Source organism: Arvicola amphibius, chromosome 8, assembly GCF_903992535.2.
Source record: "Arvicola amphibius chromosome 8, mArvAmp1.2, whole genome shotgun sequence".
Classification (NCBI taxonomy): domain Eukaryota; kingdom Metazoa; phylum Chordata; class Mammalia; order Rodentia; family Cricetidae; genus Arvicola; species Arvicola amphibius.
The window spans coordinates 61,206,472-61,219,646 of NC_052054.1; the positions used below are offsets into that span (position 1 = coordinate 61,206,472).

Genomic DNA, 13,175 nt, shown 5'->3' on the forward strand with positions numbered 1-13,175 from the left:
GAGACCACGCCCCAATGGGCTGAAGGAGCAGAAGGAGCTCCCGCAACAAACTAGAAATATGTATGAATGAATATTTATGATAATAATTTCAAGTACCTCATGAAATCTATTTCAAAATTTTCCTGAGTCTTTTAAATTAATCAGTACATTATTTTTCTTTCTCTTTTAAAATAAATAATTGAGGACTATTGAATTCCAGAGATTTTTACTTGATAGACAACTAAAAAGTCTTAATTTCTTTTTTGTATAATTATTCAAGAGAAAAACTTTCATAATTAAATGCTAATTATGACTTACTAATTTACTCACTACTTCCCAGTCCTGTAGAAAATGAAAAAAAAAGGCTTTAATATGACTAATCATTGACATTTGGTCAAATGTATACCTTATTCATTATGTTTGTTTACCTCAAGAGTGTCCTTATACTGCAGCTCAGTTGCTCTTTGATTTCTTGACAAAAGAGAATGATTGGTCAAAACAAAAAGATAGAGCTATGATAGTATGAGTTCCATAATCTGCTCACAGAAGTTGAACTTTCTGACATTTCTGTTTATCTTTCATTGTATATGCTATCCAGAGTTTTATAAGATATATGAAATGTTTTGTGTTTTAAAGTACATATTTTGACATCAGTGTGTTTCTTTAGCTAAAGTGCCTTATTTTCTAGCATATTATCATTGTATTTTAATTATCAGTTATTTCACACTTAAACAATAGAGCAGACATCAATCTTTGTATATAATATGTTATTATGACTACATTTTCAAAACCAAAAATTTAACATCATGATATCTCAATTAATATTCAATGTGTACAGAATAATTTAGTGACCCAAGGATATATTTTGCTCAATGTACATGGAAGCACATCATTGAGTTTAAATCAATTAAGTATAATCACTGAAGTATCTGCACTGAACATTGACAATAATTGCCCACTGATCATGCACAGTAATTATTTTCTACTCATTGTAAAAACATATCTGTGCCTTGTTTGACATAGCAAACTTTGAGTTTCCTCCTCTCTCCCTTCTTGATTTAGAGTTTTTCAGAAAATTTAATGACATAGAAAACATATACTCAGCTCTTGGCTAACCTTGCAGTAGAGCCAAGCAGTAGGCAAGGATTAGCTTTTTGACTTTTAAGTAGATCTTTTAATAAGAAAATAAACCACATGTTGCATTTTGAAACCATACGGTAAAGATCTAATTCAGAGTACTGTCCTCTTGCTGAACTTTTAAATTCAACCTACCAACCTAACTTAAACTTCACCTGTGTACCAGTCTTGACAGAAATACCACAGTGTTTTAACTGATAAATTTGTGGAAGGTAGGAAAATATGAAGTCTTGATACATAGGGGTATGTTTTGATAGGTGAAACTTCCTCTCTAAATAGTTTTAATTTCTAATTCCTTAGTCTCTAGTCATTATGATGAAAAGACTAAATCTTCTTTCTTTGAAGGTTTTCTTGAGGCAAATTTTGTTCTTCCCAGTTATTCTTTGTATTACAGTTTTCTTAAGTTCCCCATAGCTGTGGCAATAGTTTACTCAGCAGCTTTGCCTGGCCAGTGTTTAACAGATCAAAATTTGTGAGTGAATGTTACAGTACTGAAGTTTGTAGGTGGTATTTTGTTTTGTTTATGCATTAAGGTGGCTCTAGTTTTGTTTTGTAACATGAATGCCCTCATGAACTCGGATATTCAAGTTTTATTCTACTTGGTAGAGAAAGATCCAGTTGCTTCACAGGAACTTTCCAGAACAGCATTCATTATGTTCCTATGATGTGGTGAAGAAGATAAAGATGTTATTGCTGTGTAAAAATTAAGGATTATTTTCATTATTTGAAATACAGTGTTGTACATAGTATTTTTGGTGATTTTGTAGCAGTACCACTCATGTTTTTCAGAATTGTTGGACCTTCAGCCTTTACCAGTCACAGCTTTGGGGTGCAAAGCATATGAAGCTCTATATAACTTCAGCCACTTCAACCCAGTCCAGACACAGATATTCCACACACTGTATCACACGGACTGTAATGTCCTGCTTGGAGCTCCCACTGGATCAGGAAAGACGGTTGCAGCCGAACTGGCCATTTTCAGAGTCTTCAACAAGTATCCCACTTCAAAGGTCTGTTCAAAGAGTCGTATGTTGACAGACAATCCAAAGAGACAGTTCTTAGTCTCAGAACTAGAAAGTTCTAAATGTACTGTCAGCACCCAGAGAGAATATTTACTGGCAGAAAGTTTCCAAAGGGAACACATCAGTGTTAGAATAATATCCCTGACAAAAATAATAATAATAATAATAATAATAATAATAATTTTCCTTGAATTTGGAGCCCTCTGGTTAAATATTTCCTTTGTTATACCTGCAATTCGTTGTAAAGATACCTGATTTATAGCCATGTTCATAAGATGAACAGCAACCTACAATCATATCATTCGGATATGATGGAAGTGCTACTGCTTTAAGAGTAATTTGACTATTTGACTATATAAAGGACATAAGGAGAGGTAGTCTACAATGTTCTGAATGCTAGGATATTGTTAATTTTCTCTCAATATTTCTTTATTTTTAATAAACTTTGTCATTGAGATACGCAATGTGATGTTCCAATGTGCATATTCATTATGAAGTGATTACTGCCATTAAGATGATTTACATATCCATAATTTAAATTAGTTGCTCTGTGGTAAGAACACTTAATATCTAGTCTTAGGAAATTTCAAGTATTTAGCATAGCAATTTGAACTTTAATTCCCAGACTGTCATAATGTCCTCAGAATTTATTTATTCTGTGTAAAAGAAACATATCCTTTGAGCAGTATCTCCCCATTTTCTTACTCCTGTCCCTTATAACTGTAGCATGAATTTTAATTGTTAGTAATAAAAACCAAGTCAGATCTAAGGATTAATGCTAAAGATCACAGAAGCAGAGAGTTCTTTTACCTCTACCAATGCGCAGACCAAAGGGCGATCCAGTTCTCAGACTGTATATCCCAGCTGCATCTGTCTCCACAAAACTTCAGACTGCACTGCACTCCTGTCTCCTCCTGCCTTCTGTTTTCCTCTCCACCCAGCAACATCACTCCTGTCTCCACCTCCCTAGTGTGTGGGATCCCCAGTGCTGAGATCACCTTTGTGTGAGCTTTGTTTCTCTTTTAGAGAGATTGAATCTTGTGTAGCCCAGGGTGGCCTTTAACTAACAGAGATCTCTCTGCCTTTCTCTCCTGAGTCACCTGGGATTAAAGGTGTGTGCCTCCACTCCCTGGCCTTTAGTGGCTTAGCTCTGCACTCTGATCTTCATTCTTCTCAGCTTCCCTGAAATCAGCAATATGAAACTAGAAAAATTGAAAAGAAAAAGAGGGGGTATATGGAAATTTTTGACACTGATCTTGTCAGTTCTATTCCTTTGTGTGTCTGTGTGTGTCTGTGTATGTTTATGTATGTATAGTCTTTAGGGTTACATCTTCCTTTTTGGAGGGTTTTCCAATTAAGTGCCTCTTCTTTATTGCATAACTTTATTCTCCTGTTTTTAATCTGTTAGGTGGTTATTCACCCATAAAGAACACAGTGCACACTAGAACAGATCAACTAAATTGCAAGATGTTGAAATGAAGATTGGGACATATAACACTTTGTATTTTGTTTAGATTATCAAAGACAAGTTTGTGGTATTTTTCAAAAACTAAAACAGCTAAAATGTGTAGCTAGCATCGATTTGCACTAAACTTAAGCAGCTAATTTCTCTTCTAAACGTCAAAATTAATGAATGTTCTCAGGTATTTCATGAAGAGTCTATACAAAATATAGGAAAATTAGAGTTCCAATGATTAAAAAGTCTTGTATAATGCACTATTTCATAATTGTTTGCATTATTTTAGACTGTAGTATCATAAAATATCTGATTTTTTAAATGCCTTAGAAATGTGTCTTTGTTTTTTGATAGGATGTATCTAGTTGTCTTGTTTTGTATAAGTAAAGTTAATTGTGTTTCCTTTATTAATTTAACATTGTGGTGTTCATTGTTAAAAGGAACATTGTTTATTTTGATAAATTTTCTATTTCTTATTTGCAGATGCTATTATTTTCATGAGTCCTTTTGTCTCTGTTCCCTTTTTAGGCAGTGTATATTGCACCCCTAAAAGCTCTAGTACGGGAAAGGATGGATGATTGGAAAATTAGAATAGAAGAAAAACTTGGTAAAAAGTAAGTTCTTACTTTGATTCAAAATAGGCTTTTAATAGTACGAGTAACTACCAGACTTAGAAGTTGCATAAAACTACTTGATGCTTTCAGTGATTTTCATATTTTTATTTAAAACTCTACCATTACTAGAATTATATCAATATTCCAATTCTTTTTAAGTATAAAATGTAGTCATTTAGATACCTAATATGAATACTGTCATTTTATCTTCAAAAAAATTTCTCATGTAACTTCCTCAATGAAAAAAACCAGATCTTTGAAAAACATTATTTTGTGTTAATATTTTAATGTTTGACATGACTGTTTATTACAGTATTGTATATCAGCAAGACTGCAGACAGCTTGATTGTTCCATAATACACTTCCAAGTAAATAATGGTACAAGTGCAAAATGTAAAATTTTGTATATCTCCACAAAAGATTGGCGCTATGTATGTGCTAGAGGTACTGGGGTTAAAAACAGAGAGAGAGAAGCAAGCTGTCCCACCTCTTCTCTGAAGCAAATGACTCTAGGAATGAACCGTTAGCAACTGCTCCCTATAATTTTTTCAGCCCTGGATGTATTACATATTCCACATAATATGTAGCATGTAAAACTGAAACCATTAAAGAAGTAAATAGATGCCCTGGAAGCATTATCATTAGAGGACCAAACCTTTTCCCATTGTTCTCTTTCCTCAGTCTGAATCTAGATATGCAAATTGTGAGTAATTACTGAAAATGTGGAATTTGCCTCCAGATTTGGCTTTGTGTTCTGTAACTCTTCTATGCTTTTCTGTATATCTTCCTTTTTCACTATAAAGCTGTGAGCCTCTGAGAAAGGTGGTCTTTAGTTATCCTTCCTGACCTTGTTTATATCCCACTTTGTTTGGCGTTTTCTATGTTACCTATAGAAAATTTCAGTCTAAGAAATTAAGTGAAGCTTGCAAATAATTCTGCTCTTAATAGCTGCCCTAACAAAATAACACTTTCTAACCAAATAGGTTTTTTAAAAAAAAGTGCCAAGTAGCAGAGAGTATTGCAAGTTTATCCTTGGCCACATACTAAGTTCAGCTTACCATGAACTGCATAAGATCCTATCTCAAAAAGCAAAAAAAGAAAAGGGGGGAGGGAGGAATTAATAAATAATAGGTCTGTCTGTCTGTTTCACTATGCAGACAAGGAGATAATCATTGAGTTTTATAAAATAAATAACACAGATTGCTGTACGTGTAATTCAGCAAAGCTTAATACTTAAATACATATAGATTGCATATATTGATTTGAATTTATATGTGCTTATGTATTTCTTATTGTTTGGCTTTCTGCATTCATGTAATTTTCACATTTCAGAAAATTTCAAGTGAAAGGGTATTGAGTACTTTTAACTACTATAAAACTTTGTTTCAAAAGAGAGAATTTTTAGTCTGTCCAAAGTTATGTTTACTGGGGATCAATTTTATTTCTCTCCAGAGTTATTGAATTGACAGGGGATGTGACTCCAGACATGAAATCCATTGCTCAGGCTGACCTTATTGTCACTACACCAGAAAAGTGGGATGGAGTCAGTCGAAGCTGGCAGAATAGGAACTACGTTCAGCAGGTTACCATTCTCATCATAGATGAGATCCATCTGCTTGGTAGGTACAACTCAAGTAAAAATAGAATTTTATAAATCTTGACACACTTTTATTAATATAATTTCATTGACAAATAATTATATATTCTTGATGTATAATGATTATATCGTGTTAAGATATTTGTCACTAACTATATAACTAATTAGGTCCCTTGGACTTATTCCTTTTATCTAACTGCACCTTTCCAACATCTCAGGTTTCCTATCCTCTACCAAACCACTCCCACACCCTGGCAAACTGTTTCCTTGAGGTGATTTTTTTTTTTGATTGCACATAGATCATGCAATTTTGTCTCTCAGTCCATGGTTGCTTCTCTCAGCATAATGTCTTCTTCATCTTTGATGTAAATTCCAGGATTTCATTCTTTTTTATTGTCTTATAATATTCACTTGTTTGCAGCATTTACTCTATTCATCTCTAAGTGGACATTTAGTCATTATTTGGTTATTATGGATAATAATATAATAGGCACAGAAGTACATTTAACTCTTTGACATACTAATCCCAATTCTTTTGAATGTCTGTGCAAATGTAAGATTGCTTATTCATACAGTAGTTTCCTCCCCCCACTTTTTAAAGAAAGTTTTGTGTTCTGACTTTGTGCCTGCAACAGCCAACGTGGATTAACAAATAAATAATATTCATTATTCTTTATTCTTAGGGGAAGAGAGAGGTCCAGTTCTAGAAGTTATTGTATCTCGAACAAACTTTATCTCATCACACACAGAGAAGCCTGTTAGAATAGTTGGATTGTCCACTGCACTAGCTAATGCCAGAGACCTTGCTGACTGGCTCAACATTAAGCAGGTATGAGGAAGAGTGAAGGATTAGTTATTCAGGAACAGTTGTTTATGCTTAACTTTATTATATAGTTATAATGCATCCTTCAGTGTAAAAAATTGTAACTGGTTTCTTTTTTATGTTTAACCAGATGGGTTTGTTCAACTTCCGACCATCAGTTCGCCCAGTTCCTCTGGAAGTCCACATTCAAGGTTTCCCAGGTCAGCATTACTGCCCACGCATGGCTAGTATGAACAAGCCTGCATTTCAGGGTAAGCATCTGATTATTGGAATATGGTAATAAGCATTCTCTCTAGATAGTAGCTTTTAAATACATTCTATATCATTTCAGTTTCTGTCAAAGAATGATAATGGTCCCACAGATAAAAACAATCAAAAGCTATTTATCTACATCACCCATTGAGGAACATAAATACTTGTTAAATTGTATATGGAAAATTAAAAGTATTTCATAAATAAAAATGACTTTACAACAGAATAAGATATGTATTTTAGGGAGTAGATGCTTTACATTAGTACCCAAGGTGTTGTTTGTTAAGTAATAGCTTAAACATAATAAATAAGAGTAATAAATTTTCAAAATCATGATTTTAACTTTTAACAGAAAATATAGAACTTGCACAATTCAGTAGCCAGAGTATCAGTTCCATAGTTAACATTACTACTGCCTTTGCTGAAGACAGAGCCTCAATTCCCAGCACCTCATATCAGATTTCATATCTGTTATATCTAGTTCCAGGTCATCCAGTGCCTCTTGCATCTGCAGGTACCTAGCATGCACATACATAAGTGTAGGCAAACACTCTTAACATAAAAATAAATAAATCTTAATTTAAAATAATTGGATAATTCATTACTTTTTAAAATTCTTTTGGTTTCATATTTGTTTTTCCTTTCTTAACAAGTGAAGCAAATAGGAGAAGCATAGGAATAATACCCTAGTTTTATTGAAACATGTTTTATTTAGACTATAGAAGGAATATTTATTGTATCAATTAAAAGTAACCTCCAAAATAAATTCTCTCCAGTATAGCACTGTTGATGGTGAGATGGCGACTTTTTAGCTGCCGCAATTAGCCTATGACAGAAGCACAGTATTGATTGTGGGCTGGAGACCCATCTTGGCAGTTCAGATTATTTACACCTCCGCAGAAGCATTGTACAAAATCACTAATGAACAATAAATCTGCCATGAGCTGCACAGCCACACCTGTTCTTGCAGCAGTAAAACACATTAAAGGTTGAGGTTTAGAAAAGAAACAGATCATTCATGATTATCTATATAAATGATACCAGTATTGTAGGAGTATGTGTTTTAAACATTGTATTTCTAAGGTGATTTATAACAGATTTATCATTTATATTTTTAGTATTCTAATAAATGGTGAATGAAAAAATAAAAATAAATGAGTTTATTTTTCATGGTATCTATTACAGAAATGTCCTTTATTTGTATAGGAAATGGCTGCATGCCATTACAGAAAAGGAAGCATTTGCAGTTTTTTACTTTAACTGTATAAATAGTAAGTCAGCAGTAAGGACCTGAAGTATTTGCTGTTAGGTATGAAATCACGTCAACCCTGTCCTTATTAATTATTTGTCATCCCTATACAGAATCCTAGACTTCTTTGATTTTGGAAATGGGATTTGTGCTAGCCTAACTTCTGTTGTGGTATATAGTCAAGTACATGTTTACATTTCCACTTGAAAACAGATTTTTGGCCTGTAAATCAGGTTCTGCAGCTCATAGTTCAAAGAAGGAATCTAAACAAGGGGAAATTTTTCTTATAAAATGTTAAATATATTGATTTTAATTCTTTAGTTAGCTTATAAGGTGTTAGACATCATTGTAACATTTTGAATAAAGTTAGTTTTAGTGATTTTCTCCCTACCTTCAACCCCCTCTCACTGTTTTGAAAGAGCTGCTTAAGTAACAATTCTTCTTCTGCCATTTTGCCACTTTTTAAAATAAACAAATCTCACTTGCAGGCAATCCAGGTGGTTTATGTGCCACATTAAGTATTTCATTTAAAATTAATTATTCATTCTTTATTGTTGGTACCAAGGCTTCGAAGTGCCCTTTTCTTCTGTGTACCGAGTTGCCATGCCCTTCTCAGATACGCATCAGGCACTTAATCTCTAACGTACTCTCCTCTCTTTTGAAGCCTCACACATGTATTTCAGAAGTCAGAAGGAAACTTTCTTCTCATTTATCAGTTATTTATTTTATCTTAATTTTTCATCGACTGATAACAGTAAAAGTAGAAGTGTGTGTGTGTGTGTGTGTGTGTGTGTGTGTGTGTGTGTTGTCATTGTTGTTTCTTGGGCTTTTTCATAATTTGGCACAGCTTGCTTGAACTCTTTAGATTTCAAGACTGTTTACCTCTCATATCGCTTAGAGAAGCATCAGTGTCCTGGAAACAAACTGAAGAATAGAGAGAATTCAAAGTAAGACTCTATGTCTTAGTGAAGAATCTCAGCATTTTAGTGCCTCCTTCCTTGGCATGACCTTGGTGTGATGAGTAACTCTTCCCTGTGCTAGGTAGGCAGTGTTCTGTAGAACTGTGGCCAGCATCTTCCCTTTCCTCTCATTTTTCCCAGTGTCCTGTCAGACCCCTCTACTAACTGAAATAATAATTTCCTGACCAAATTAAGAATTCACATGAACTATATTAGTTTTCATGTGCATCTGTTAAGTTTCTTAATATTTCATTCCCACAACTTTCCACAGCAATTAGAAGTCATTCTCCAGCCAAGCCTGTTTTGATATTTGTCTCATCAAGACGTCAAACTCGACTTACTGCTTTAGAGTTGATAGCCTTTCTGGCTACTGAAGAGGATCCAAAACAGTGGTTGAATATGGATGAACAAGAGGTAAGTCGCTTTTTCAAATTCATACTGTACTATGATAGGAGTTGTGTACTTAGTTATATTTAGTTTAATTCTATAATAAAAGTAACAGGAAAGAAGGAGTACAGTATTGTGCTACGTTTATACAACCTTATTAATATTTGCATACATATCCTCAGGTATTCCTAGTAAAACACTTACTTTGCAGATCTATGATCATTCCCTTTATTTAATATCGTAATGATTAATATTTTATATTCAACTATGTTTTCAAAAGTTTTTAGTATTTCTTGCCCTTATATAACTTAAAATCAATTTTGTTACATTAACTTTAGAAAAATGTATAACATGATCCTTGTTTACAGCTTAGTTAGGAAGTACTAATCAGTATAGTAAACTTTAAAACTACCTTAACATTTTTAAGTAATTACAATTTGTCCCTGTACTGTTTTATTTCACTATGTACCTATTCCATAGATTTTTCTTTATATAATTAAATAATCGAGTTTCTTTATTGCACTTATTTCTTTAGAATTATTTTCTCAGACCGTAGTTGCTGCTTTTCTTATGCTGCTAATTGATTTCTCAAGTAATTATGCTGATTGAAGTGGTCAACCTTAGTGTAGGAGAGTCCACATTTATTGTAATTGAATAACACTATGAATAAAAGGTTATCCTGTTTTTAATCTACACCTTGATTTTTGTAGATAAACATGTTTTCATATATTTATTCATTACTTTCATTTTTCTTTTCTGTGGTCTTTTTTATCTTTTTCAGTATATCCTAAGGATTTGTTGAGCCTTACAATTAGTTGGAAATACCTATACGAAACTTCATATTATTAACTGTTCCTACATGTGTGTATGCTAGTGTGTATATATGCTAACCTACTTCTTAATTATTTTTGCTTGTCTTTTTATCTTTTACAAATTAAAGGTTTTCCTTTCAAATTATATAGTCTGTGAAATATAGTCCTTGTTGTCCTTTCTCTGTTTCATAGATTTAATTCATAATGACTTTCCTTTTTAATATTTTTCCAGTTTTAAAAATATTTTCTGAGACAGAATTATGATGAAGACTGAAGAAATAGGTTACCTAATTGTTGTATTATCATCTCTCATTCCCACTCCCATTTCCTCTTTTTGTGGTCATAGCCTGAAGAACAGTGTTTCAAACCCATCAATTTAGTTAGAACAAATTAGAAATTTCTGCCTTTCTGTAGCATGAATAATAAAAACTCTGAGACAGATATAGGGGTTAAAGCTGAAGATCAAAGACGCAGAGCAATAAACCACTAGAGAGCCCTTTTACCTTTACCAATTCTCAGATCGAAGATGTGATCCTGTGTAAAGGCAGCACTGTGTCTCAACCAAACCTCAGCCTCCACACTCCAGTGAGTTCCTGTCTTTCTCTCTTTATATTCCTCTCTCCGCCCAGCCATATCATTCCTTTTTCCAACTCCCTAGTGCTAGGATTAAAGGTATGTGACTCTCAAACACTGGGATTAAAGGTGTGTGCCACTACTCCCTGAGCTATAGTGGCTTAGCTTTGCACTCTGATCTTCAGGCAAGCTTTATTTATTAAAATACATACAAAATATCACTACACCTTTCATTTTCTTGTGGCCATCTAGAGTTACTTTCTGTTGGATACAATGTATATGCTATCATAAGCTAGTATTTCAAAGTGTTCTAAGTTCCACAGATAATTTTATCTTTAGGATTTCATCATTACTTTCTTAAATTTGCTTATATGTATATACTGTACAGTACAACTTAATGTCTAAATAATTTTATTCTGTGTTACTCAATTGCTGTGTCTAAGGAAAGTGGATGTTATTTGGAAAGTATTATATTAAGCAAAGTGACTAAGACTCAGAAAGATAAAAATGCATGTTCTCTCTCCTTTAAGATCCTAGTTTATCCTGTTTATACGTATACATTATATGGGAGGAGGTTATGAATATAGGGATAGCCTTTCTAATGAAAGGGGATCTATTTCAAGAAGAGACAAAAGACCCGTTGAGGAAGTAGGAGTGTTTTATGGATGAGTAAGAGAGGGAGAACCGACAAATTTTGTTTGAAGATGCCATAGGAAATCTAATACTGTTTGTGTTCATTTTTAAGAAATTCCTACAACAGTATCACAATTTAGGAGGCAAATGCTAAAAATAGGTAAATTACCTATTTATGGTTTACTGTATGAAGAATATAATATCTATTTCATCTTAATTTTATTTCTCTTTTGTTTTGTCTCTAAAAAAGTTCCTAATTGAAACATTTCTTTGAAGTCAGAGTATAAAGTACATACATACCTACAGAAAACACTTTAGGGTATGTGCTCAAAGTACATTGCTCTGCATTTAGCACATATGTGACTCACATTGTTTTAAAATGTGAACCTCATGTGTTCATCCTTTCTAGAGTGCACTTCTTTTATTTGTTCTTTGATATCTACAGAAGTCTGTATAGCTCAGGTATTGTGGAGAATTGTATTGTTGTGTTGTTTCAGTTAGCACAAAAATTTATCACTATTGATAAGTAGAATCCATAACATTTGCTTGCATGGTTTGTTTGTTTGTTTGCTGGTAAAATTATGACAACTGGTAATTTTCTATTTCTACATGTTTGGTCTCATTCAGTCTGTGTCAATCCAGGAAGGCCTTGCTTCATCACAAAAACATAACAAACAAACAAAAATTTTAAATAAAGTTTTCATTGAGTTTGCATTTAGTTTATTCTGTGTGTGTGTGTGTGTGTGTGTTCAATTTGAGTATACCAAAACCTACAAAAGTGGGTTTTGCTATGTGATTATACCTAAACCCACATAAGCAGGTGTTTCTGTTATGGAACAGCCAGCTAATTAAATTAAATGCCTTAATTAGAGTTTATATTGCTGTGATAAGACACCATAATCAAAAGCAACTTGGGAATTTAAGGATTTATTTTAACTTACAATTCAGGCCACAATCGCATCACTGAGGAGAGTCAGGGTAGGTACTCAAGGCAGGAACTGAACTAGAAGCCAAGAGGAACGCTGCTTCTTGTGACTTGCTCAGCCTGCTTTCTTATACAATTTAGGACCATCTACCCAGAAATTGAACCATCTGCCCTGGGCTGCACCCTCTCATATCAACCATTAATCAAGAAAATGCACTACCACTTGCCTCCAGGTAATGTAATGGAGGCATTTCTCTATTGAAGTTTCTCTTTTCAGATGTACTCTAGATATACCCTGTGTAAAGGTGGTATAAAACCAACTCGATTTATAATGTCTGTAGAGGATGCATTCTAGGAAGGTTTTCTGGGATGAAATGTTAGTGTCATATATCATTAATGCTCTTTGTGCAGTATTACTGTCTTGTGACAGGACATGGGTAACTAGGACTTGGAGAAAGCTGAATAAACATGGTAGTTATCTTGGCAACTGAAGGGGACTCTGTTGCTGACATAGGCAGCCTTCAAATCATTCTGCAGCTGAAGAACTACTTTCTAGGTAACTGAGGAAGAGGCAATAGTGAAAGCAAAGCAAAAGAATCAGCGCATCAAGAGATAACTTGGCTAAGAAAGACACATGAATTAAATTTCTTAGCAGAGGCAAAGGAGTAATTTAATATCTTGATCCAGTACTGACTGAAAGGAAAGTGTTAAGATGTAGGAAAACAACTCCAAGTATATCCTTCCTATAAAACTATAC

At 33.6% G+C, this 13,175-nt stretch overlaps 1 protein-coding gene across 1 annotated transcript in view; it reads left to right on the forward strand.

The window, feature by feature from the left end:
- The window catches only part of Ascc3 (activating signal cointegrator 1 complex subunit 3), a 293,210-nt gene that overhangs the window by 170,511 nt on the left and 109,524 nt on the right, over positions 1 to 13,175 (forward strand). Inside the window, exons 25-30 of the mRNA XM_038339034.1 lie at positions 1,906 to 2,126; positions 4,123 to 4,208; positions 5,661 to 5,827; positions 6,489 to 6,634; positions 6,759 to 6,879; positions 9,360 to 9,502. Coding sequence (XP_038194962.1) covers positions 1,906 to 2,126; positions 4,123 to 4,208; positions 5,661 to 5,827; positions 6,489 to 6,634; positions 6,759 to 6,879; positions 9,360 to 9,502 — 884 coding nt within the window. The remainder of the gene's footprint in view (positions 1 to 1,905; positions 2,127 to 4,122; positions 4,209 to 5,660; positions 5,828 to 6,488; positions 6,635 to 6,758; positions 6,880 to 9,359; positions 9,503 to 13,175) is intronic.